The following is a 23,173-nucleotide window of genomic DNA, read 5'->3' as shown; positions in this document are numbered from 1 at the left end:
GATGAAAGTTGCTATATATTAGGTACACTTTGGGGCTGCAAAGAAGGCTCAGTGGCTAAGAGCAGCACCGGCTGCCCTTGCACATAACCAGGGCTCCACTCCCACCCAGCACCCGCACGGCAGCTCACAACCAGTGTGACTCCAGTTCCAGGAGGCCCAATGCCCTTTTCTGCCTCCATGGACACCAGGCACATACATGGTGACCAGACACACACTAGGGCAATACACAATAAAATAAAATAAAATCATATTTTTAAAGTAAAGGGTAGGAAAATTGAGTAGTAATCAGCCATGAGCAAAGGCCAACAGATAATTTAAATAGCAACTGTTTCAGGTAAACTGCATTTTAAATCTTAAAAATAAACTCGAAGCCTCTATCTGTGTTATCTCAGTAACAGGGCACTCGCCCGTGGAGAGGGCAGAAGAAACGGCTGAGCTCCCCTGGCCTGGTGCCCACGCATGTAGACACACTAAGAGGAACAGCCAAGGCCAGATCTGGGGAGTTCACACTGGGGACAGCTGTAACAGTGCACACAGGAAGTAGGCCAGAAGACCCATATACCTCCAGATGTGGCCCCAGTCTAGAACCACCTTGGGTTATACTGGAATGACTTCTGTCATTCATTTAATCAACTCATTTGAGTTGTGCACTGTGCTGGACGCAGTAGAATACAGACACAGAAAGTTCTGGAACCCACCCACTTGCTCGTTCACAGAAGGGTGAGTTCTTCCACTTGGATGACTTCTAGCTAAGGTCTTCTCTGAGCTATAGAATGTGGACTTTGGGGTGTGCCACTCAGACAGTCTGAAAGTTGGAACGTGTATTGCCGACTGACTGCCGTGTCCCCCCAGTAATGGGTGTGTCCCCTGGAGGCTGTGATGAGGTGGCACTGGAAGGAAACCCATCCCAGATCCTTCAGCTCTTTTCCACATTACCTTACAAACCACACAGCACTGAAAGGATGCCACCCCCAGGCAGAAAAGCAAGTCCCTAGCTCAAAGCCCTGGGCCTGTGCCAAGTGTCCTGAAAGCAAGGAGATGGAGGCCCAAACACCTGGAATGACAAAGAGAGCCCTGGATTGGATAAGCTTGTCTAATGTGCCAATTGATCGTGGATCTGGAGATCAGATAGACCCGACATCAGGTCACTGCCAGCCAATTAGCAGGAAGCCCACAGCACCCACAGCTCTCCAGGCCCAGCCTAGCCTCCACCTGGGTCTCCACCCCACCCCCACCCCACTTCCCCCACCCCCCAGCCTCCACCTGGGTAAGTGCACAAAAAAGTGCTTATCCCCGGAGTACACTCTGTCCCAGGGACTTGCTGCATCCTATTTCACCCACGCCCTCAGTGGACACACCACACAGACTTTCACACAGCAACAGAAAGCAAACTAGAACACTGTGTAGTTAAAACAAGAAAACACATATTCATGAGTTCCCTGACTTACATTCGCATAGAGTAAATTTGGAATGAGTCCCAAGAAGAGATACCTATCAGAGAGCAGAAGGATATTCTCTGTGGTTGAAACTACCTGAACATATGTATCGCCTGCTTAAAAGCAGAAGACATACAGGGACCTATCTGAGAGCGGGGGCATGAATTCCACTTCCTTGTAAATGGTCGTTCCAGTTTGGTATGGATGACAACCATAAAATGCCACGCTGCTGGACAAGAGACCTTCCCTTTCCTCAAAGATGAGGGCATACAAATGACAGATGAAGAGACAAAGCTAGAAGAAAAGGGACACTGAGGAAATGGGCTGAGCTTCTCTGTGTGCCATGGCCTGAAGGCTACATCCCCCAGATGGCAAGGCCCTGGCCAGCCCAGTTCTGGATCAGTCTAGTCCCCAGTGCCCTTTTCCTGTCATCCCTTACAACTGAGCACTGTTCTCCTGGGGCAGGAGCCAGAGTCCCCTCAGCCAGCTCTGGGTTTCTGTGTGGGAGCCTAGCGCCTTTACCCACGGACTCACTACAGTCCCATGCCTCCTCAGGTCCACGAGTTAAGTATGATAAGACCTGGTAATGTCCTGGGGCCTGCCAGGGCTGGAAGGAGCCAACAGGTCACTTTTCAAGAGTTGGCTGCTGAGTATGAACACTGTGGACAGGACAGAGTCAGTCATGAAAGGACAATGGAAGTTAAAGGACAGCTAGAGGCACTGCAGGTGCTGAAGTCACAATGAATGAGGCTCAGTGTAACGAACCCGTATACATGTACAAACCTACAGGAATCCACGCGTGCTTGCCCACACAAGTGAGATACTTATTCCTAACCAGAAATGCTTACAAGTATAAGGGCTTCGAGTTGCATATTTGGGGTTGGATTTTTGAAATATTTACATGAATTTTACTTGCTAAACGAGTTAACTGAAATCATAGGAAATTTGTGATTTTTTTTTAAATTTTCAGATGTGGGACCTTTTAATTCACCCTTGAATTAACTCTACCCCCTCGGTCCTAACTTCTTTGACTTCTGTTTTCCTGATATATATAAAAGCACAAATCAACACCACCAGCAGCAAGAGTTCAAAAAGAAATTAAATAAGCCCACAATGGTTACCAATGTCAGTCCTCACCCCTCCCCCAGCATGGACCACAGGGTTTATCTTTCTGTAAACACTTTCTCCCAGCCAACTTGTCCTGTGCCTTGGCCTTCAAGCAGCTGTGTCTTCCTGTCTTCCACCCTGTCATCATCACAGGAAGGGATGACAAGAGCTGCAAGCGACTGGAAACTGCTGGAAACTGCCGTGTCCCCTGCTGTCCTATCCATCCTCCCAGATCCTTCCACAGACTCACAACTGACACCACTCTCCCTCCTCCCGGCGTGCCTTTGAGGCTAATTCACACCCCATCCTGCCAGCTCCCACCAGGATCCTGCTGCAGAGCTCTTCTCCCTGGGAGCATCTTGGAGCCTGCCCCCCACGGAGCACCTCATCCACAATTACACCCTGTGCTTCCAGAACCCAGCACACACCTTTCCTCGCGTTCCAGAATCAATTAAAGGTCACCAGGGAGAAATCAACTCCCCGAACTAAAGTCTTCATTTTTGACACCTCAGCTTCAAGCGTCATTAAAAAAGTGTGACTTGACAGGGCTGTGGGGCCGGTTAACAGCTTTTGAGATCTCACAGTACACGGGCTTTTCACCATGTTCCTTGCTACATCTTTGAGCCTGAAGATTCCCAGCGAGCGGCTATGCTGACGAGCATCAGTGTGGCCACAGATATGGAGCCCCTTCCCCTTCTGCAGCAAAAGCAGGGTTGAACGCACTGTATTCCGATTAGGCTTGTCTCCTTTGTAGGATTTGGAATTTAAGTGCGTTACACAGAGTCACACGGTGAGAAAAGCCAATGTGTTTAGGGGATCCTGGGAAACAATTCATCAACTGACTGGACCACCTTCCAACCTTGTCAGAGAAGAGCGCCTCACAGGTGCTCTGAGCACAGACACATGTGTTTACATGATATTTTCATAGTTTGCTTTCAGAAATGATTTCATTACACAGTCTAGGCTGGCTTTAGCGTGAAATGAGTAGGCTATGCTACCATGTACATTCTCTGGAACCTTCTGTCATTACAGTCAGCCTCCTCGGATGCAGTCAACCTCAGGTCATACACGTGTCATATAATCAGGTCATACATGTGTCATGTAATCAGGTCAAACATGTACCATGTAATCAGGCCTGTAACAGCCACATCTACACCAAACATGTGCAGAATTGTTTCCTGTCACTGTTTCCTAGGGAATGCCACATAAGACAACTTTATATAACATTTGCTTTACATTAACGAATCGCCTGGAAGCGATTTCAAGTACACAGGAAGATATGCATTCAGTAAGAAATGTCTGCCCACAGTGTCTGTGAGTTTTGTTATTTGTATGGATCCTGGAACCAACCCTCATGAAAACTTTGGGACAGACTACATATAGCACATTCAATCTGTGCACGTATTCACAGACGACAGGTCCATACTGTGACTTCAGCTATGTGGATGGTATAGTGAACAGGGAGGTGCAGATATGCCTTTCAACATACTGATCTTACTACCAGTGAATTCTCACAGTGAGACTGACAAGAGCTGGTCTACTTGTATGACTCTCAAAAATGATTCCGGCACTGATGATCCTAAAACAGGAGATTAGAAGTCGCAGGTCAGCCTGGGCTGGCTACACAGTGTAATCAGGTCTCAAAAACAAAACAACAACAAACGGAAAGAACTATGGCCTCAGTCTATAGGTTCAAAACATCCTAATTATGCCAATTAACAGAGCAGACTGCCAATCTGTTATTTCTGAAGTACCTTCTCCTTGCAAGAGGTTGGAAACAAATGGCCTATGACTCTTACCATGAGTACTGTCACCATCCAGACAAGCAATGGAGACATTTTAAAGAGACACTTGTAATCCTCCTTGGCTGTCAAGACTATGAAGACAATGGGCCCCAAGAATTGGAACCTTATGTGGGGAAAGGCTGAAGCCTGTGGGGGTCAACTGTCTCCCTCAACAATATTTGCACTTGACAGACTACTTTGAAGGAGAGAGACTGTCATTAGACAATGATGACCACCCCTTGGCCCAGTCTGGTTTTCTGTCCCTCTCCCCGATACCGCCACACTGGACAGATCTCCACTTTCTGCTATTCACTATCACTATCTGGTTCAATCGGCTTATTTAGGTTAGGTGGCCAATCCCGGCAGACAAGGGCTGTCAGACAGAGCTCACGGTCTGGCTCTAGTGAGTCCAGTAATATTACCATACACATGCGTGTGCAAACACAAGAGAATGGGGGTGAGTCGGAGCAGCGACGCCACACACTTGCCAGTGGAGGACACTGCTTTGATGCTCAAAGATGACTTTGTGTGGCACATGAAGTATAAATACCGTAAACCAGAAGCAGTGAGGTCAGGGTATTGACAGCACAGGTAACCCCTGCGCAGGCTGGTCATCATTTCCTTGTTATCACTGGTGAACGCTCTTTCCCGATTATTTCCTCCTGCCCAACCTTCCCCACCCATCAATCTGGTCTTCCCTTTTCTCTGCACAGGGTACCACCCTTTCCCTGCCGGGCTTCCTGTTATGTTAAGCTGGTGGGAGGTATAGATGGGAGTGTGGGGTCAACTCTCTGTGTTGCCAGAGGGTGCCAGTGTGCACCTCACCATCCCAAACTCTGGACCACAGGGATACAGCGCAGTTTCCCACAGTATCCCCCTTCCCTCTAACAGCTTTCTCCACATTAGCCCCAGTCCTTTTGGCCCCTACCATCTCCCAACCGTCTCCAATCCATTTCCATAAAAAGTGCCATCCCGAGTCTTCTCAGCAGATCTGAAACAAGTGCCAGACCCCAGGGATCGGCCGTCAGGAAACACTCTTCACCTCTTTCTGCCGGAGGCTCTCAAGAGTTGAGCAGGTCACCTTTAAAAGTTCTGGCGTGTGGGGCCCACTGTGGTTACCCCCATCCCACTTGCTGGGAAGACAGAAAGCAAGGAGCTCTCTAGCTGTCACTGAAAATGGACAATCAGCCTGAACAACAACAAGCAGGTTAAAAGCAGCTGTGAAAATCAGAGCAATAAGACCACCTTGGGAAACCACAAGATGGACCAAAGAGAGCCAGGGAGGAACTGGCCAGCCCTGGTGAGGGGCTCAAGTTCCAGAGAAGCCCACCCTATCCCCTTTCCTAGAGACTGGCGGTATGCAATGAGGGATGCCACAGTTAAGCTCTGGCTGGAACCCAGGGGAGATACAGAAGAGAGTGGGACCAGAGACCCCAACTTCCACACAAGCACAAAGACAGAATCCAGAGCCAGTTCAGACAGTAGAAATTTTGCTAATATCCAGTTGCAAGAGGAGTTTATCCATGTCCCTTCCCATGCAAGAAGGCTCTGTGGGAGAGGCTCACAACTGTTCTAGGTAGTGCCTTTGTGCTGTCCTTGGGTGTGTGTGGGGGGGTGGTCAACTGGGGTGAGGTAAGTGCCTGGATCCATGAAGGAGCTGAGGTACAGCTGACCCTGTAGGGACAAGGGGTAGATGTCACTGGGGGAAACTGAAACAGGTAAGGCTAGTTATTAGCAGCAAGGAGACCAGCCAGCAGGGTGGGCCCAGAGACCAAGAAGCAAGCAAACAGGTTCAACTCTGGGTCTCAGCTCAGACCCTTAGCCGTTCTGACAAAGTGAATGATGTCACAGAGCCCTGTTTAATGTGTCAGTAAAACAGAGAGTAAGCTGGCTAACTATGGTACACAGGCTGAAATCTCTCCCTGTTTTTATCAGCGAACACCCACACGCATCCAGACACAGGTTCTCGGTGTACCTTCTGAACTCCAACCAGTGTCGAAACAGAAGCCATGTGGCCCAGGGCTCTTAAAATATTTATCTTCGTAGAAAAAGTTTGCCAAACCCAAAACAGAAGATTCCCTAAGAGGTGCTGATCTGCAGGATTCAACTCAACTGATACTAGCAAAAAAGTGGGCCCGGTAGGTGCCCTGATGGCCAAAGAAAACATATTATTGGTGAGACAATGGAACTCTCTGACTTTTGCCTTCTCACCCACAAGAGAACACCATCGTGTCCCATATATAGAGTGCCCAAGGCATTTGTGTGACTCTTAACATTTCTGCAGCGCAGTCAAAGTTGTTTTCACTAAATCCCAACCCTGACTCCCTGAGACACTGTGATGACCAAAGCACTACGACTATTGCCCAGTGACATGACTATCGCCCAGTGACTGACATGCGTGCCGGGCCTCCCCGGCCACTGAACTGGGCAGTTGCTGCTTTCCTCTAATTAACCCCCCAGCTTCCAGTTCGTTTCTATCACACTTAATCATGTGGGGTGTGGTTCACCCAGCTATTGCCATGAACCTTCAAATCACTCAGACCCTGAGTGAGACCGATTTCAGGCCAGTCCATGAGCTGACATAAGAACGGAGGCGCAGACCTGAATCACACTCTCAACTTCCCACACAGAGATATAATTGATTTTAACACTCTGTTTACAACAACAAAGCTTTTGGGTTTTTTTTTTTTAAATGTTGATGCGCTCTTCTTAGTAATGTTTGCAAAACCTGCTTAGAAACTGAGATTTGCTTTATCCTTTTTCTAAATAAGACATTTAAAGCCTGTACTGAGTTTCACTAAATGCCAAATAAATGTCTGAAGGATGGGGGAGAAAATCAGTTACAAAGAATTGCTTCTACTTGAGACATTCCGAGTAAATTATATAGGGATCATAAAACTTTGCTGGACAAATACTAAAATCTACATAAATCTGGCCTACTACACAAAATTCCATTGTGCCTGTAGTCTTCAGTCCTCTATATTGGTAGTCAAAGAGACATCAGCCACTGACTGTGGCCCCCCACAATAAAGTCCTGGGGAGCAAAGACAACAGAGGACTTCACTGATTCAAAGACCCCTCCAGCCTAAAGAAAGACTTACATTTCTTAAAACCTGCTGTGTTTAAAGGAAGCCTAAAGTTTTGCTCAGTATGTACCTAAATAATAGAAATGATGTTCTGGATGAAAGAGACAGAATTCTAAATTAACATACATACACCAAACAAACAAACAGAAACCTTCACTGGGGGTCTCTTGCACTTTAAATCCATGGACAGGTCCCTCTTCAATCTGCATGGTGATCCAGCTCACCCAGAACACTGTCCAGCTTGCTACTTGGCCTCAATTTCACCCTCCTCATGGGAAATACAAATGCCAGCCTCTCATCTAGAGACCACAGCCCCCATCGTCATCTCCCTCCAACTTAGAAGGTAGACTGATCCAGTCAACATCAACAAACCGCTAGGTCTCTTCCTCTACCTCCTTTTCTGGAAAAAAAAATTCCTGATTCTTTTTTTATATCAACAAAAGGCTGGAAGAATGTAGAATCCAAACCCAGCTGCAGCTCAGGCTGAACACCTGAAGAAGCCCCAACTGGCAGGCACCCTACAGGGACATTGTCCATGGATCTCCAAATAGCAGGGCCTCCTGGAACCAAGCTCTCTCACCTGGGGTGAGAGTTTACCTCAAAGAGGGTCTGATGGCCCCACATCCTGCTCCCCACCCTCGCCCCTGCCTGGAGCCTAGGAATCCAGCTGGGCTGCAGACTCCTGCTGGGAGAAAACAACATCACTTCTGCCCTAAGAGCCGGGATTTGCTCTTTTCTAAGCCCCAGCCACACCGTCGGCCTCGATGCTGGGGTCTGAACTCTCCTCACAGACTCTTCCATGCTGTTACCTGTCTGTCAAAGCTCTTCTAATGAACTCCATACCCAGCAACAATACATCCTAAGGTCCCTCTGAACCCCTCATCCAAGACCTTCCAGAAGCGATTCCACAGACAACATATTTAAGTACAGTAGTGATGAGCAGGAAGTAGGAAAATTAATCCCACCTTTGCCACCCCAGCCCAGGGAGTCAAGCAGGCAGGGTCTCCAGGCCTTACTCTCAGTCCCAACCAAGCTGTGATAAAGGGGACAAGCACTCAGGGGCAGTCAAAACAAGACAGGGGAAACTGTCCCAGACCTTGAGACTCTGTGCCCCAGCCCTGGACCTCCAAGTTCAAATCCTTGTTTTAGCTCAGTCCACCGGAAGTTCAGAGACACTCTTTATGCCTATTGGGCACACACAGGCTCTCCTTGCCTTCAGCCTCTGTACCTGTTAGTCAAGACTCTCTTGTCTTGATCCTGTAACTGAGTGGTTTCCTACTGGATTGAGAAGGGATTCTGCTCCCACAGAGGACTTAGCCATGGCAGCAGGTATTTCTTTGTGTCATAGGTGGGAGTGGGGGTGCTCAAAGGCCTACACCAGATAGGGGCATTCGCAATGCACAGAGGGCTATGCAGACCACGCTGAGGTCTGAGGAAGAGAATTCTGGACTTGTAGGAAACAAGGAGGCAAACCCCAGCTGACCCCTTCACTCCCATCAACCCTGACCCCATCACAGCTGACAACTCCGATGATGAGATGACCCCTCAACTTCAAGGGACTAGGAACTAATACCTACTCCTGCCACCTCAAACAGCGGTCTCCAGAAAGGATCGCCTCTCTGTTTTGTTTGCTTTACTCAGCTGTTTGGTTTTGCAGTGCTGAGAGACTGAATGCTAGATAAAGGTTTTACTGATGAGCTAGCTACTTAACCCAGCCTGGATGGTCTTCAGAACCCCAGTGAAATGTTGGTTTGTGCCAAGAAGTGGTGGCGCACACCCTGTCTCAGAAAAGAAAAGAAAAGAAAAGAAAAGAAAAGGAAAGAAAGAAAAGAAAAGAGGAAGAAAAATTGACGTTAGTCTTATTTTTTCAAGACAGTGTTTCTCTCTGTACCTTTGGCTGTCCTGGAACTCTCTCTCTGTATACCAAGCTGGCCTCAAATTCTCAGAAAACTGCCCGCCTCTGCCTCCTGAGTGCTGGGATTAAAATGGTGCACCACCACCTCCCAGCAAATGTTGACTTCTAATCTACCTCCAACTGGTGATCTAGTAGTGGTCCCTAGTAAATCTCAGGCTCCTTTGCCCTTCTTTCACACCTTAATTTCGGTTTCTTTCAGGCGACATGTGGATGGAGACACACTCTGTATTTGCTCCTGAATTCACCAGTTTATATGTGTCTATCTCTCACAGAGAGCTGGATGGGTAAATAAAAGAGAGAGAGAGAGAGAGAGGAAATATTCAAATCAGAATGGCTTGATAAGACTCTAAAAATATTTTACCTTTATCTCACTTAAACAAGTCATTCATGCTGTGTATGTGTCTAACTGTTCTGTCTGCATATATGCCTGTGCAGCAGGTGTGTGTCTCTAATGCCCTCAGAAGCCAGAAGAGGGTGTCAGATCCCCTGGAACTAGAGTTATAGATGACGGTGAGTCATGTGGGCGCTGGGAACTGAATCCAGATCCTCTGCAATAGCATCCAGGGCTTTAAGCCACCCTTGCTCTGCATGTCACTGTCATTATAAACTAAAGAAACCCAACAAGGGGCTCCCAAATAAAGGCGAACCCTTTAAAGCAGTCTACCCTTCAGCGGCTATGCTCACTACCCAACACATATGCTACTTCAGGCCACTTACAGGGACGGTCACTTGGCAGCATCGGTGGCCATGGCCCCAGCAGCTGGCATAGCCTGGTCATTAGCAAATCTGAACAATCCAGCCTTTCAACAACCAACCTAATGGACTTTTCTTGGCAAAGGGAGGTCTGGCTTGGCCCAGCACCCGTTTTCACATCTCAAAACAGTACGTGTCAGGAATGAATGGGACCTCCAGTCTGCCCTGTGTCTTACTTTCTATAGCAGGTTCGTCTGGTCAGGGACTAGAGATTCATCTCAAACTCCCCTCTGCATAAAGATCCATAACATAAATCCATCCAGCTTCTTCTCATCATCAGATTCCTAGTGTTGCACCTGGCCTCTTCAACTGGTTTTTAAAATTAAGACAGAAGTCAGGAAAAGATACTATCTGCTTTAGAGAAGTTAGGAATGCCATGCTGAGTCAAGCAGTAGTTGCGAATCCTTTAATCCCAGCACTCGAGAGGCAGAGGCAGGTGGATCTCTGAGTTCTCAGCCAGCCTGGTCTAAAGAGTGAGTCCCAGGACAGCCATTGCTACCCAGAGAAACCATGTCTCAAAAAACTGAACAACAACAAAAAAGACACATTAAAACATGAATTTACATGCTAACACACAGTCTCAGGGTGACCTAAAGTAGGTCCAGGAAGCCTTCTAACCAAACAGCTGGCTTCCTCCCCCTCTCCCTCCTCCTCCTTCTCCTCCTCCTCCTCCTCCTCCTCCTCCTCCTCCTCCTCCTCCTCCTCCTCTTCTTCCTCTTGGCTCCCTCATACATGGTTGCCTGTCTTAGCCCTTCCCTTCTTAGCAGACCCTCCTGGCCCTAAAGTGACTCCAGTTATTTCTTCCTGTGGCCTGGGTGGATTGGTGACCCTGTTCCTTAAGCTCTGCCTCCAGAGGCCAGCTTTCAATGCCCAGCCAGCTGTCTCAGAGATACTCCAAGAACCAGCAGCACACCACAAAGGCACCACCCCAGAGGAGAGACAGGCAGCACAGGGCGGACAGACCCACGCAGAAAAAGGCTCAGAACCCACCCAGCAGGCTAAGCCAAAGGGGCAGAAAGAAGTAGAGGACACAGGAATAAGCAAAGATGAAGAAAGGGGCCCCTGCCACAGCCACCAGGAGCTGAGACCGAACCTGAGTAGGCAATGAGGAAGTAAGAAGAGGCCCCAGAAATACAAACAGACCCAAAAGTGACTGACAGTTAGTCAGCCCCCCCATTCTGAGACACACTGGGCAGCAAGAGGCAGATGGGAGAGGAACGGACTCCTCGAAATCATCCCATTGGTTATCTGAAAACACAAGAACCACAGAGCCCAGAGTGTCCACCATGGCTGACAGTACACATTCTGAGAGGCAATACCTTATAAAGAATGTGTGTGTGTGTGTGTGTGTGTGTGTGTGTGTGTGTGGTGTGTACACCATGCTTGCACATATAATGTGCACATGTTTGCATGCATGTTTACAGGTGTACCTGCATGTGGAGGCCTGAGATCTGAGATGGACACTAGGAATATCCCTCAACTGCTCTCTCCATTTATTTATGAGACAGGGTCTCTCACTAACCTGAGGCTCACTGGTTCTGCTAGACTACCTGGCCAGCAAGCCCCAAGGATCTTAACATTTCCAACTCCCCAGTGCTGGAATTACAGGCACACACCTGCTGTCTCACCCAGTTTCTACCTGGGTGTTGGGGATCTAAACTCAGGTCCTCATGCTTACACAGCAAACATTTCATCAACTGACTCACCTCTTTAGCCCAAACAGCTTCTACATCCTATCCCAGATGTACAGAGCAATCTTCTGGCAGGATGCTTTCCATCTGGTACATGGAGCAATAAAATATTACAAGTTGAGTGTCCCTTATCTGTGATACCTGGGACTGGAAGTGTACCAGACGTCATAGCTTTGTTAGACTTTGGATATCTGATGGACTCAGCAATTAAGCTTTCTTCGAGTGCAAATCCAAAATAACACTTTGAGCATAGTGTCCATTGTCAAATAGCTGGGATTCCTGAACACACCAGATCTCACATTTTCAGACCAGGGAAGTTCAATCAGAGATGGTACCTGCCGGCTCACCAGATTTCTAGGGCAGCCTCTCTGTGCACCACATGTGAGTTCATCTCTAACTTTAGCCTTCATCTGTTGAGTCTGTCTTCTACAGGATGCACACAGCTTCTGCACCTACAGCGCTCCTGTAAAGCAGCAGCTTTAACTCCTTCCCTCTCTCAGAAACAGACAACAAAAAAGGGGAGGGGAGAGCTGCACTGGGGGGGGAGGACGAGCTGTAGATGGGGGAGGGAGAGCTGGACATGGGGGGGTGACAACACAGCAGAGACCCTCTCAAAGTTGGATGGCATCAGAACTGAGCCGATACCAATGACCTTTTCGCCCATCTCCCCACCAGAGCTCGCTACTTACTTTTTCTTCCACTGCTTAAATGGTACAAACCCTTGCTTCTGTGTGGCTGGGCCACAGACAGACCTCGGAGTTGCTAAGCAGATAGATAGGAAGCTTGGGGAAAACTCCAACCCTCCTCAGGATGGGACAAAAGAATAACACTGACTATTCATTCTCTTTCAACTTTTTCAACCAGAAAATCCTACACTGCAGGCCAGGCAGAGGGGATTGTCATGATGTCTAAAACACTCTGGACAATTTTATACTGAAAAGCAAAAGACATGGCTGGGTTTGTGGTACACACCTTTAACCTAGCAGTCAGGAAGCAGAGGCAAGCAGTTTGAGTTTATCCCGGTCTACAAAGTGAGTTGCAGGGCAGCCAGAAATACAGAGTGAGACTCTGTCTTAAGTTTAAAAAAAGTAAAAGATGGGGTTTGGGAAGATTGCTCAGTAAAGTGCTCACCACACAAGCACAAAGACTTGACTTTAGTCCCTAGCACCCAGTCAAGCATGGTAGTAGACTTAGCACAACGAGTGCTGGGAAGGTAGGGACATGTGGATGGATCCCAAGCCAGCTTAATCAGTGTAAGCCATCATCGGCAGGTCCCTGTGAGAGATACTATCTCAAAGAACACAGTGGACAGTCACTGAAGGATGACCTGTGACCTCCACAAGAAGCACACACTCATGTACCTACTTCCACTTAAGCATGCACAGGTGTGCATTCGCATACACCAAAAAGCAAAAGCTAAAGGTAGGTTGGGGGTGTTGCTTGGTGGAATAGCCTGAGGCCCAGGATTCAATCTCCAGTACTGCACAAAAGGAAACATACACACACACACACACACACACACACACACACACACACACACACACACGTTATACAGTTTAAATGTAGGAAAATAAACTACTGGCAAATATTTAAAAGTGGAAATCTGAAATCTGTTCATTCTTGCAAGTGAAAATATAGAGTTTGAATGGCCCTTTTCCAAAATGACTAGGACCCTAGGTGTTTAGGATTTCTTTTTTCTGTTTCTTCTTTTCAGATTTTAAAGGAGTTACATATACAGAAAGATCTAGCTCAGTCAGTGAAGAAATCTAAACATAAAATTCATTTGTTTCATTGACAAATTACACAAACAGCCTAAGGTAAGGGAGGGTGTATGCCTGATGCATGCACAAAGGTGTGTGCCTGCTTGAGCTTTCATGGAGGCCAGAGAAGGACACTGGGTGTCTGCTCCATCAGTGTCTCCCATATTCCCAGAGACCCTGCCTCCCTCAGCACAGCACTGGGGTTACAGGAGCCACGCCTTTTGTTTGTCCTAAGGAAGGATGCAAGTCAGGGAAGGTTGTTACTTACATTATTATTTAAACTTACATTATTATTATTTATTGTAGTAGTAGGACAGAAAATCAAACGCTAACTTTCTTTTCTCTACCGTATCCTAACAGGGTACTTAAGGGCCATTTTCTTGGCATTCTATGAAGACTTGCTACTAATAATGCATGGCTATGGAATCTCCTTGGAGGCTGCACTTTCCTCTGCTGAGTTATCCCAGAAAACCAAAACAAGTGAACTGAACTTCACGTTCCCTGTAAAATCCCAAGTGATCACACACCAATCCTGAGCTAGAATGACCATGAGCCTTCCACATTCAGTGCTAACAAGTTAAATACAACATGTAAATTCTATTAAGTTTTGGGACTAAACTAAGTATTACATCGTGTGCTCACTGCAGGGCACAAGCCACAAGGGGGAGGTGAGCTGGTGGGAGCACCCCTAAGACCTGAGGGAGCACTCACACTCAGAAGGGCAGCAGCTGCTGCCAGCTGCGGTAGGTTTCTATGAAATCCTTCCATGAAGTGGATGCTGTGATGGTTTGAGGCTGAAGAACTTTGGGGAGGTAGGTAGGGCCTAACTGAAGGGAGTACGTCACCCAAAGTGGGACTTTAAGGCTGCATGGCCTGACCTCTAGCTGCAGCCCAGTCCTCTGCTTCCTGGGTCCACCACTACCTGTCAGGGCTAGCACGCTTTCCTTGACGCCATGCACTGACATTCTCTGCCATGCCTTCCCCGCTGTGGTGGGCTGAAACTTGCAAAACCATGAGACCCTGGGGTGTTTGTTTCAAGTGTTCTGTCCCAGGAAGGCCAAAAGAAGCCATAAGCGATTCTCAACTATCCTCTGTATCACGTCCACCAGGGTGCATGGACATGCAGAGATGTTCAACCTGAACACCATTTGATTTGGTTCGGGGAAGGGAGGAATTGCCACAGCCTAAACATTATAGACCACAGCTCAGTCTGAGTCGTGGTCCTTAGTTGACTTCTTGTCACCTACTAACCAGCTGTCTTGGGAAAGCCCCAATGACTAAACCCTGAACAGCAGAGAGGATGCTGGCTTCCTCCAGGCTATCATCCCCAAGGCCTCAGGTTGCCTAGCGCCAAGGGAAGTCACCTCCCTCCTGTCAGGACATGGTCCCCTGTGTCTTGTGATCAGAAATGCATCTCTACTGACATCATATTTAGGTTGGGCATACACAGCAACTGGCTCAGAATTAAGGATACATTTCCTGCTGAGTCAGTCAATATAGCCCTGGCTTTGTCACCCTGCACCCCCCCCATCATCTAAGGAGGTGTCTTGCAGTGGGCTCTATGACTGCCTGCCCATGCACTCACCCACCTCTCCCCACCTGACCTGGAGGGAAATGGCCCCTGCCTTCAAGGAGTGACAACTTCTGGGAGGCAAAGGATACTCTCCTAGTGAAATGTACTTAGCTCCTGGAATGGATATGAGCACCCCTCTGCATTCACAGTTTTCTTGGTTTTCCTGGGGCATGTCAACACAACCGACCCTTCAGGTTCCTTAGAGGCAAGATAAGACACAAGGCCAGAATGGAAAGGCATGCCTGCAGGCCCAAAAAGTCAGCTCCAAACCCCCTCTGCTGCTGTCCACATTCAACCTAAGTCAGAACACAAACCTTCCACCGCCAAACTCCTTCACTAACACCGCCAGACTCATGCCTGCCTTCCTGCTATTTCTTATTTTCAATTAAAATACCTATGGATTTTATGCCAAATGGGGAAGGTAATGAATCTGAATTATAAGCCTCTAACCACCATCCAAGCCAATGTGAAATACTTAACGCTCCACTCCATTCGTTTTGCTTAAAACTGGTCCCACTCTTGGAAATCTGGGCAGCCATGCTCCTCGGTGTTGGGTGGCAGGAAGGCAAATGTGAAGGCTTCACCCCCAGGAGCTGTAGCTTTGACATCTTCGGTGGCTATCTTCATCACAGTCACCACTTTCTCAAGGCCCACATCTATACTTCTCTCAAGGACCCATTCAGTCCATCACCACACATTTGCTGGGCACCTACCAAATACCATGCATCTAACTTGGCACTAAAAATGAAAACATGGTGAGAAAGACCAAGGTCACTGCTCCCTGGGAAATCAATCAGACTATTATTACTGTACAGGGTGATGCCTGCCATGATAGAAAAAAGGTTATTAAATGGATGTTAGGCAATGACTATGTGTCAGAAATCCATGGCCATTGTCTCTAATTCACCTATGACCCTATAAATGAAGGTGTCCTAAGTGGTGCACCAAGGTAAGTCCACTCTGCATTAACAGCAACACCCGAAACCACCATCTACTCTTTAATTGCTCTGGTAGCTTGGAGTCAGTTTGTTCATGGATGCCCTGGCTTTGTGTCTCAACACACAACACACCCTGTAGAGAAAGGACCACAGAGACACCAGACCACAAGGCACACCTAGAAAGAACTCCCAAGCAAGCTGCAAGAATCAAGGTGAACAGTGTTTTAAAACCCAAGGGACCTGACCCTGCAGACAAGTCATCCATCTGGCTCCTGTAACCATGGAGTGGCTGCAGAGATGCCTCTGGGCTTAGGAGTGCTTGCTGTGTAATGCAGGGGACTGACTGAGAGTTGAAATCCCAGCACTCATACAACAAGTCAGGCATCCCACACATTCCTGCCACCCCAGCTCTGAAGAGAAAAGTGGAGGAAGAAAATAGCTGAGCCTTGCTGGCTGCTAGCTTACCTAAGAAAATGTGAGCCCAGGTTCAGGGAAAGAAAGAGCCTGCCTTAAAGGGATAGGCAGGCAATGACAAAGGAAGGGACCTGATGCTCTCTTCTGGACTCCACACATGTGCACAGGTGAGCACACCTGCACACACACACACCTGCAAACACACCGGTGTACATGCATGCATATACACACAAAATAAAAATAATAATAACTCTCTTTAAAATCATCATAAAGGAGTTACCAAGGAAGTGGGCCTCAGTCAGACCGAGTAAGGTCAGACCATGAGACAGAAGACACAGCTAGTTCCTCAGCAAAGCAGTGGACAAGGAGGTGCTCTGTAAACTCACAGGCCAAGCTCACTGATGGCCAAGAGTATAACAAGGGCCAGTGGTGGGAAAACCCACAAGCAGCTACCCAAAGCCCCAGCTGAGAGAAGCAGCCAGGGTACACTATTAAAACAAGCTGGCATAACAGCCCTGAAAAGATGCTCTCATTAGAACGCCTTTTGGGGAGCACTACACACCATGGAAGGAGCACTCTGTTCTCATCAGAACTCCTCTTGGGGAGCACCAAACACCATGGAAGGAGCACTGCATTCTCTCATCAGAACTCCTCTTGGGTAACATCGCAGACCATGGAAGGAGCACTCTGTTCTCTCATCAGAAATCCTCTTGGGGAGCACCGCACACCATGGAAAGAGCACTCTGTTCTCTTACCTAAACTCCTCCTGGAGAGCACCAAATGCCATGGAAGGAGCTCTGTGTTCAGCCTCCCAGGAAAGGGGGAGAAATGCTATACTACCTTCTCAAGATAGCCTGAAGGGCACCAAAATCTCCTAAAGACAATGGTTCCTGTGCTTCTGCTTGGAGGACTGTGCTCCAGCCTACAGCTACATTAGTCTAAATCAAAGAGGCCAGCGATGGTCAATGGTAGCAATGGTCTCCACCAGGACCCTTTTCACATGGTGGCCCCTCCTCTTCCCAAGTGGTCCATCAAGCTATCAGCCTGTCTCAGACACCTATCTGTTGTGGTCAGTCCTATTGATAATATGTTCTTGTTTAAGCCTTATAAACCATCCCCACACCTTAAGTGATTTGATTTTCACAACTTCTATGAAATAAGCACTAGGTTTATCAGTTATGACCTGGAAGTCATAAAGCCACCAAATTGCAAAGCCAAGCTTTGGTCTAGGCTATCTGTCCATTGGTTGGTGTCATCTGTCACTCACTCCTGCAAAAAAACATGGTAGTTTTAAAGTTCTTAGCAGTCAACAGGAAGTTAGTTCTACAGTCTTGGGCAATACACAGAAGACGTATGCACACACATTCAAAAGTCAGACTTTTGAATTTTTCCCAAGAAAAATAATAATGGTGTGTTCTACTTTCCTAAAACTCATCCTTTCTCTTCTAGATGAGGATATTCTTGGTGCAATTATGAGATGAACAGCCATATTTAATAATTACTATATAAACATAGATGGGGCTAGAGAGACAGCTCAGCGGTTGAGTGCCTGCTGCTCTTCCAGAGGACATGAGTCCAGCACCCACATCAGATGCCTCCTAACTGCCTGTAACTCCAGCTCCAGAGAATCCAATACCCTCCTCTTGCCTCCATGATCACCTGCACTTACGTGGCAGATACACAGGCCCATAGACAAACTAAATAAAGTTTTAAACTCTGAATGTTGGTCTACTTAGACTCTTTTAGTGGCTCACAGCTCAGGGCTTAGCATCACCCTCCATTCAGGCCACATACCTGCCTGTTTCCATTACTCTGCCTTGAGCCCCCTCAACTCCAAGTCTTCCAGAGACTTCACCTGTGCACCGTATATCAAAGCTTCTTTGGCAGAAGTGATGATGCCCAAGACAGACATAAAACCACAGGGCCCTGAAGATTCTTAGACAAAGCCAACTGCATGCTTCATCTTTTAGCAACAACAAGACCACCTATCACAACAGCTGTGTCTGCATGTTTTCTTTCTGAAATCACCCAACTCCCAACTTCTTCAGAGAGCTTCTTCAAAGTTCCTAGGTCACATAAATTATTTAGTAAACACTTCATCATCTAGTCTTGCATGCAGAAGAGAACAGTTATACACAGAAATGTAGACAGGGCAAAAAAAATCAAAGCAAAACATCAGTGACAAATGAGCAAAACTCCCTTGTCATCACACCCAGGCAATGAAGACATAAAATCCGTTTGCTAACCACTGGCACCCCTCCCACCTCCTTTCGCTTAACACCTAATTCCATAAAAGGATCTTAAGGGAAACAAAGTCAATCAATATATTTTATTCACAAAACAATCATCTCACCTCATTTTTTACCATCTCCTTTTGCAAGATAATTTATAGAACCTGGCAATCTTACAGAAATGGAATCAATTTTCTTTTCACCCTTTTTATTTTCTAACCCCCTGGGAAAATCCCACACACTCATCTTGCTGTGAACCATAGGGGGAAAGTGGTTAAATTCCAGTTAAGCCAAGTACTTCAACTGCACATTCTCAACCTCAATTTAAACCATATCCATGAAATATGATCTTTCAGAACCCTGTCTTTCAGTCAGTCATTAGGATTTAAGATAGCAGTATTCTCTCCCTAGGCACAGGCTTCAAAGATGCCTCAAGCCTGCACTGATCTTTTTCATTCCTGGGCTATCTGAATTATTTTAAAGTTTTAGTTAGGTGTCTTCCAAAATCCTATTAGGTAATAGAGGGTGTGGGTCTTTTTTTTTTTTAATTTCCTTTCCAGGAAGAAAAAAAATCTTGGTATGAGGTCATTTGGGTATATATGGAAAAATACAAATTTCAGTACACACACTATGGTAACTTCAACTATGTTTGTTTATAAATGTTTATAAATCCTTTTGCTGCTGTAGTCACAATGCCAACATACAAACGCCACACGCCAAATTTTAAACATAGTATGAACACTGGGCTATTTGCTCACATAAAGCAGAGATGAATAAAGTCGGTGGACTGATAAAAAAAAAAAAAGTCACCCAGCAGTCACAAAATGCTGCCAGAGAAATCTTTGTGTACCTGGACACTAACACACTCTGCTCAGCATCACAGCTCCTACAGAGTGTTGGTAGGCTCTGAATATAGACAGCTGCCATAGATGACACCGAAGACACCACTACCAAGCTAAGAATCAAATTCCTGGATGGACTAAGTTTCAAAATCCGAGGCCAACATCTGGCAAGTCCCACACCTACCTAGCTGTCCTGGCTGGTGTTGCTCTGAAAATTCAGCACAAGGGGTGAGTGTTAAAATTTTAAACGCCCATTAATTAACGTGTACTCTGCCTAAATCACACAGAGGCGGTCCCTCCAGTTGCAGTTGGAGTCTCAGCCTTTGCCTCATTGTCTCCGAAGGGAGAGGCTCGCCGGAGTTCGTGCGCACAATGAGGTCTGTTCAGGTCCAGGGGCTCTGACCACACTCTCCGTACGCAGTAAATGCACTGTGGACTGCCTCTCCACCCCTCGGATCAGGCAGTTTATTCCAGGTCCCTGGCCTTCGCGCGTTAGGTACTGCTTCCTCTACCATCCGCACATCCCAGAGAAGGGCCAGAGGCATGCCTGGCTTACGCAGAGTCTGTTTACCGCGCACTGCCCCCCACACCGCGCGCTTCCGCCCCCCACTCCTGGTACCTGCCCAGTTCCTCGCCGGTGTCGTAGTAGTCGTCCACGTTTTCCTGCCTGAACACAGTCATGATAGACTGTCACGCCTCACCAGAGCCCAGGCCACTCCGGCTCCGCGGCCCGAACCATCCCCACCGCCGCCGCGCCGCTGCGGGCCCCTCATGCACCAAGCCGCAGACCTCTGAAAGAAATGGGGAGAAGAATGGAACCGCAAACCTCAAGGAAACTGGGGGCTCGGGGCTCGGCCCCGATCTCCAGGCCTCCCGCGGGCTGGGGCCACGCGCCCTTTGTTAAGCCCAGGCTGGGGGACCCCCGCGCCCCACAACGCCGCGCCCCAGCCCGGTGCCTGCCGCTCCCGGGCTCCTGCCTCCGCCTCCGGACTACGCGGGGACAGCGGAGGGAAGAGACACAAAGCGCTCGGCCGGGCCACCTGTTCCCCCGCGCCGGGGCCGCCCTCCCGCTCTTCTCGCTGCCTGAGCCGGCCACTCACCCGGCCCCGCAGCGCCCTGCGCCCCGTGGCGGGTCCCAGTCCCAGGCGCTCCTAGCCTCGGGACGCAGCCAGCAGCACCTCCTCCCTGTCCTCTTCCTCCGCTGGGCTCGCGGCTCCTCCCGGCTCCGCGCTCCCGCCCCGCCGCGCGCACCCCGCACACACCCACTCGCCCGCACCGAGCGCGCGCCCCACCTGTGACTTAGCGCCCGGCTGCCCTCTGCCGCCCGCTTCGAAGAAATCCGAGGCTTTCGTTCCCAAACTGTGAACCCAACGACCCGCGTAGGCCAGGCGGTGTGCTCCGTGCCGTAACACACACACACACACACACACACACACACACCAGGTTTTAAAAAAAATAAATCAATATAGTCCTGCCCTGGAGACTCCCACACCCTTATGGAAACGAGCAAACAAATAGCTTATAAATGAGGTTGCTCTATTCTTCTGTGTTGACAACAAAACCGACAGAGGCCTCGTCAGAGGGTGCGTCTCCGTGACAGGTGTTTTGAGCCAGGATGAAGGCAAGGCATGCGATCCACAACGGAAAAGGCTGAGATATTAGAAATCCGACAAAGCTTGAGAGTCCTTTCAGTCCTATCAGCGGTCGCTCGGTTGAAACAGCAAGTCCTGCTTGAACTACGTTAAGCGTACAATACACACCAGAGTCTAAGACAGTATGAAAATACGAATGAAAAACGCCGTAGACATATTTTTTTTTTATATATTAGGTACATGTCCAAACGATGGTGCTTTGGCTCTACCAGGTTAAATAAAACTTTATTAAAAATCAATTACACTGTCTTTTTTTTTTTTAACTGTCACAACAGTACCCACGTGTCTTTCACTAGATTGCTGAGGACCGGCCAAGAGACTCCAGGTCTACCCGTGAAATCGGTGTCCATCCATTTTCCAATAAGTCTCTCACAGTACTCCCAGCTGAGGAGAGTTCCAACCGGGGATTCTATGTGACTTCTAGAACTGCCAAAACTCCTCCTTGAACCCACACCACTGCTCAAACTGATTCATCAGATATTTTCAACTGTGGAGGCTTGGGCCTAAAAGAACAAAGCAAAACAAAAGAATGTTCCTCGGGCCAGGTATCAGATCCTAATCTTAAATATTTCCCCAGCTAGGAGTGGTAGCACACACCTGCAATTCCAGCACTTGAATGGTGGAGGCAGGAAAATCGGGAGCCTAAGGCCAGCCTCAGGTACATAGCAAGTTGGAGGCTAGCCTGGAGTACATGTCTCAAAAGTGAAGATATTCTTAATGGCCCCCAGAAAGAGGCCAGCAGGCATTATAAAAGAATGAGGAGGTAATATTGACTTAAGTGGTGGATCTGAGAGTCGATACAAAAGGATCTTGAGAAATGCAATAAGAATAATGACAGCAACCAAAAAAGGGGGTGGGGGTGGGGGTGGTTCATTTTGGAAACAGGAAAATGAATACATCTGTTGGAAAAATGAAAAACATGGGTGTTTGGAAGAAACTTGGAAAGTGTTTATGGATGGCTGATTTCCCACAAAAACAAATTTATTTTCCAAGGCTTGGATCTACTTGGGGCCACTAGGGCTGGCTGATCACAAGAGGTTTTTTCTGGTGTCGTGAAAAAGCAGGGTGGAATTTAGATTTATAAATTTTCATCTAATGTTGGTGAGGCCGTCTATCCGATGCACAAGCTTAGATGAAATTGCTTACCTGGATCTCCGTTAATTCAGGAAAAATGTTTTAGAAAAGGGGACTGTGGTAGCTTGAAACAATGTCTGTAAAGTCTTTGGCTTTCCTCAAAATGTAGAGTTTAATGCTCCTCCCCTTGAAGACTGGCCTCACCCCTCTCTCCCTTCTGGCTTCTTGTTTCTAAGAAAAATCTGGGGGTAGTAGCCACACTGGGTGGTTTCTTCCCAATATTAGCGCTCTCTCTCTCTCTCTCTCTCTCTCTCTCTCTCTCTCTCTCTCCTCATTCTATGGTCTTTCACTGAGTTTCCTCTGGAACAGCCATTTGAAGAGATAAAAGCAGAGAAAGCCAAGGAGCCACTTGGCTCCACCCACCCCACCACTGGACAGCAAAGAGCTTCTAGCTCAAGTCCCGTGAGGCATTATTGTGGGGAGATTTATTGTGCAGCACTAGATCACCAGATAAGAAAATCAGGAAAAGCTAGAGGAATTAGAAAAAAAAATACAACAAAGGAAGTGTAACCTTGAAACACACTAAGGTCAAGGGTGGAAAAATTATTCTATCACTGAGTCTTTTTACACAATTATATATAAATTGAGTTTTCCAGTTTATAGTTAATTTTCTTAGTCTGTCTCATCATCTATAAAATGGGGACAAGTTGAGTATGATCCTCAAAACCCACAGTAAAAGGACAGAAGTAACTGTATGAAGTAGTCCTCTGAACTACACACACACACACACACACACACACACACACACATACACACACACACACACACATACACACACACACACACACACACACACACACACATACACACACACACACATACACACACACATACACACACACACATACACACACACA

At 47.6% G+C, this 23,173-nt stretch overlaps 1 protein-coding gene across 1 annotated transcript in view; it reads right to left on the bottom strand.

Annotated features, from left to right (window-relative positions):
- Dapk1 (death associated protein kinase 1) overlaps window positions 1–20,211 on the bottom strand; it is a 156,011-nt gene extending 135,800 nt beyond the window's left edge. Inside the window, exon 1 of the mRNA XM_035443025.1 lies at window positions 20,150–20,211. Coding sequence (XP_035298916.1) covers window positions 20,150–20,211 — 62 coding nt within the window. The remainder of the gene's footprint in view (window positions 1–20,149) is intronic.
- Window positions 20,212–23,173: the final 2,962 nt, after the last annotated feature.

Source organism: Cricetulus griseus, chromosome 3 (assembly GCF_003668045.3).
Source record: "Cricetulus griseus strain 17A/GY chromosome 3, alternate assembly CriGri-PICRH-1.0, whole genome shotgun sequence".
In the NCBI taxonomy this organism is placed as follows: Eukaryota; Metazoa; Chordata; class Mammalia; order Rodentia; family Cricetidae; genus Cricetulus; species Cricetulus griseus.
This window is presented reverse-complemented; position numbering and strand designations above follow the sequence as displayed.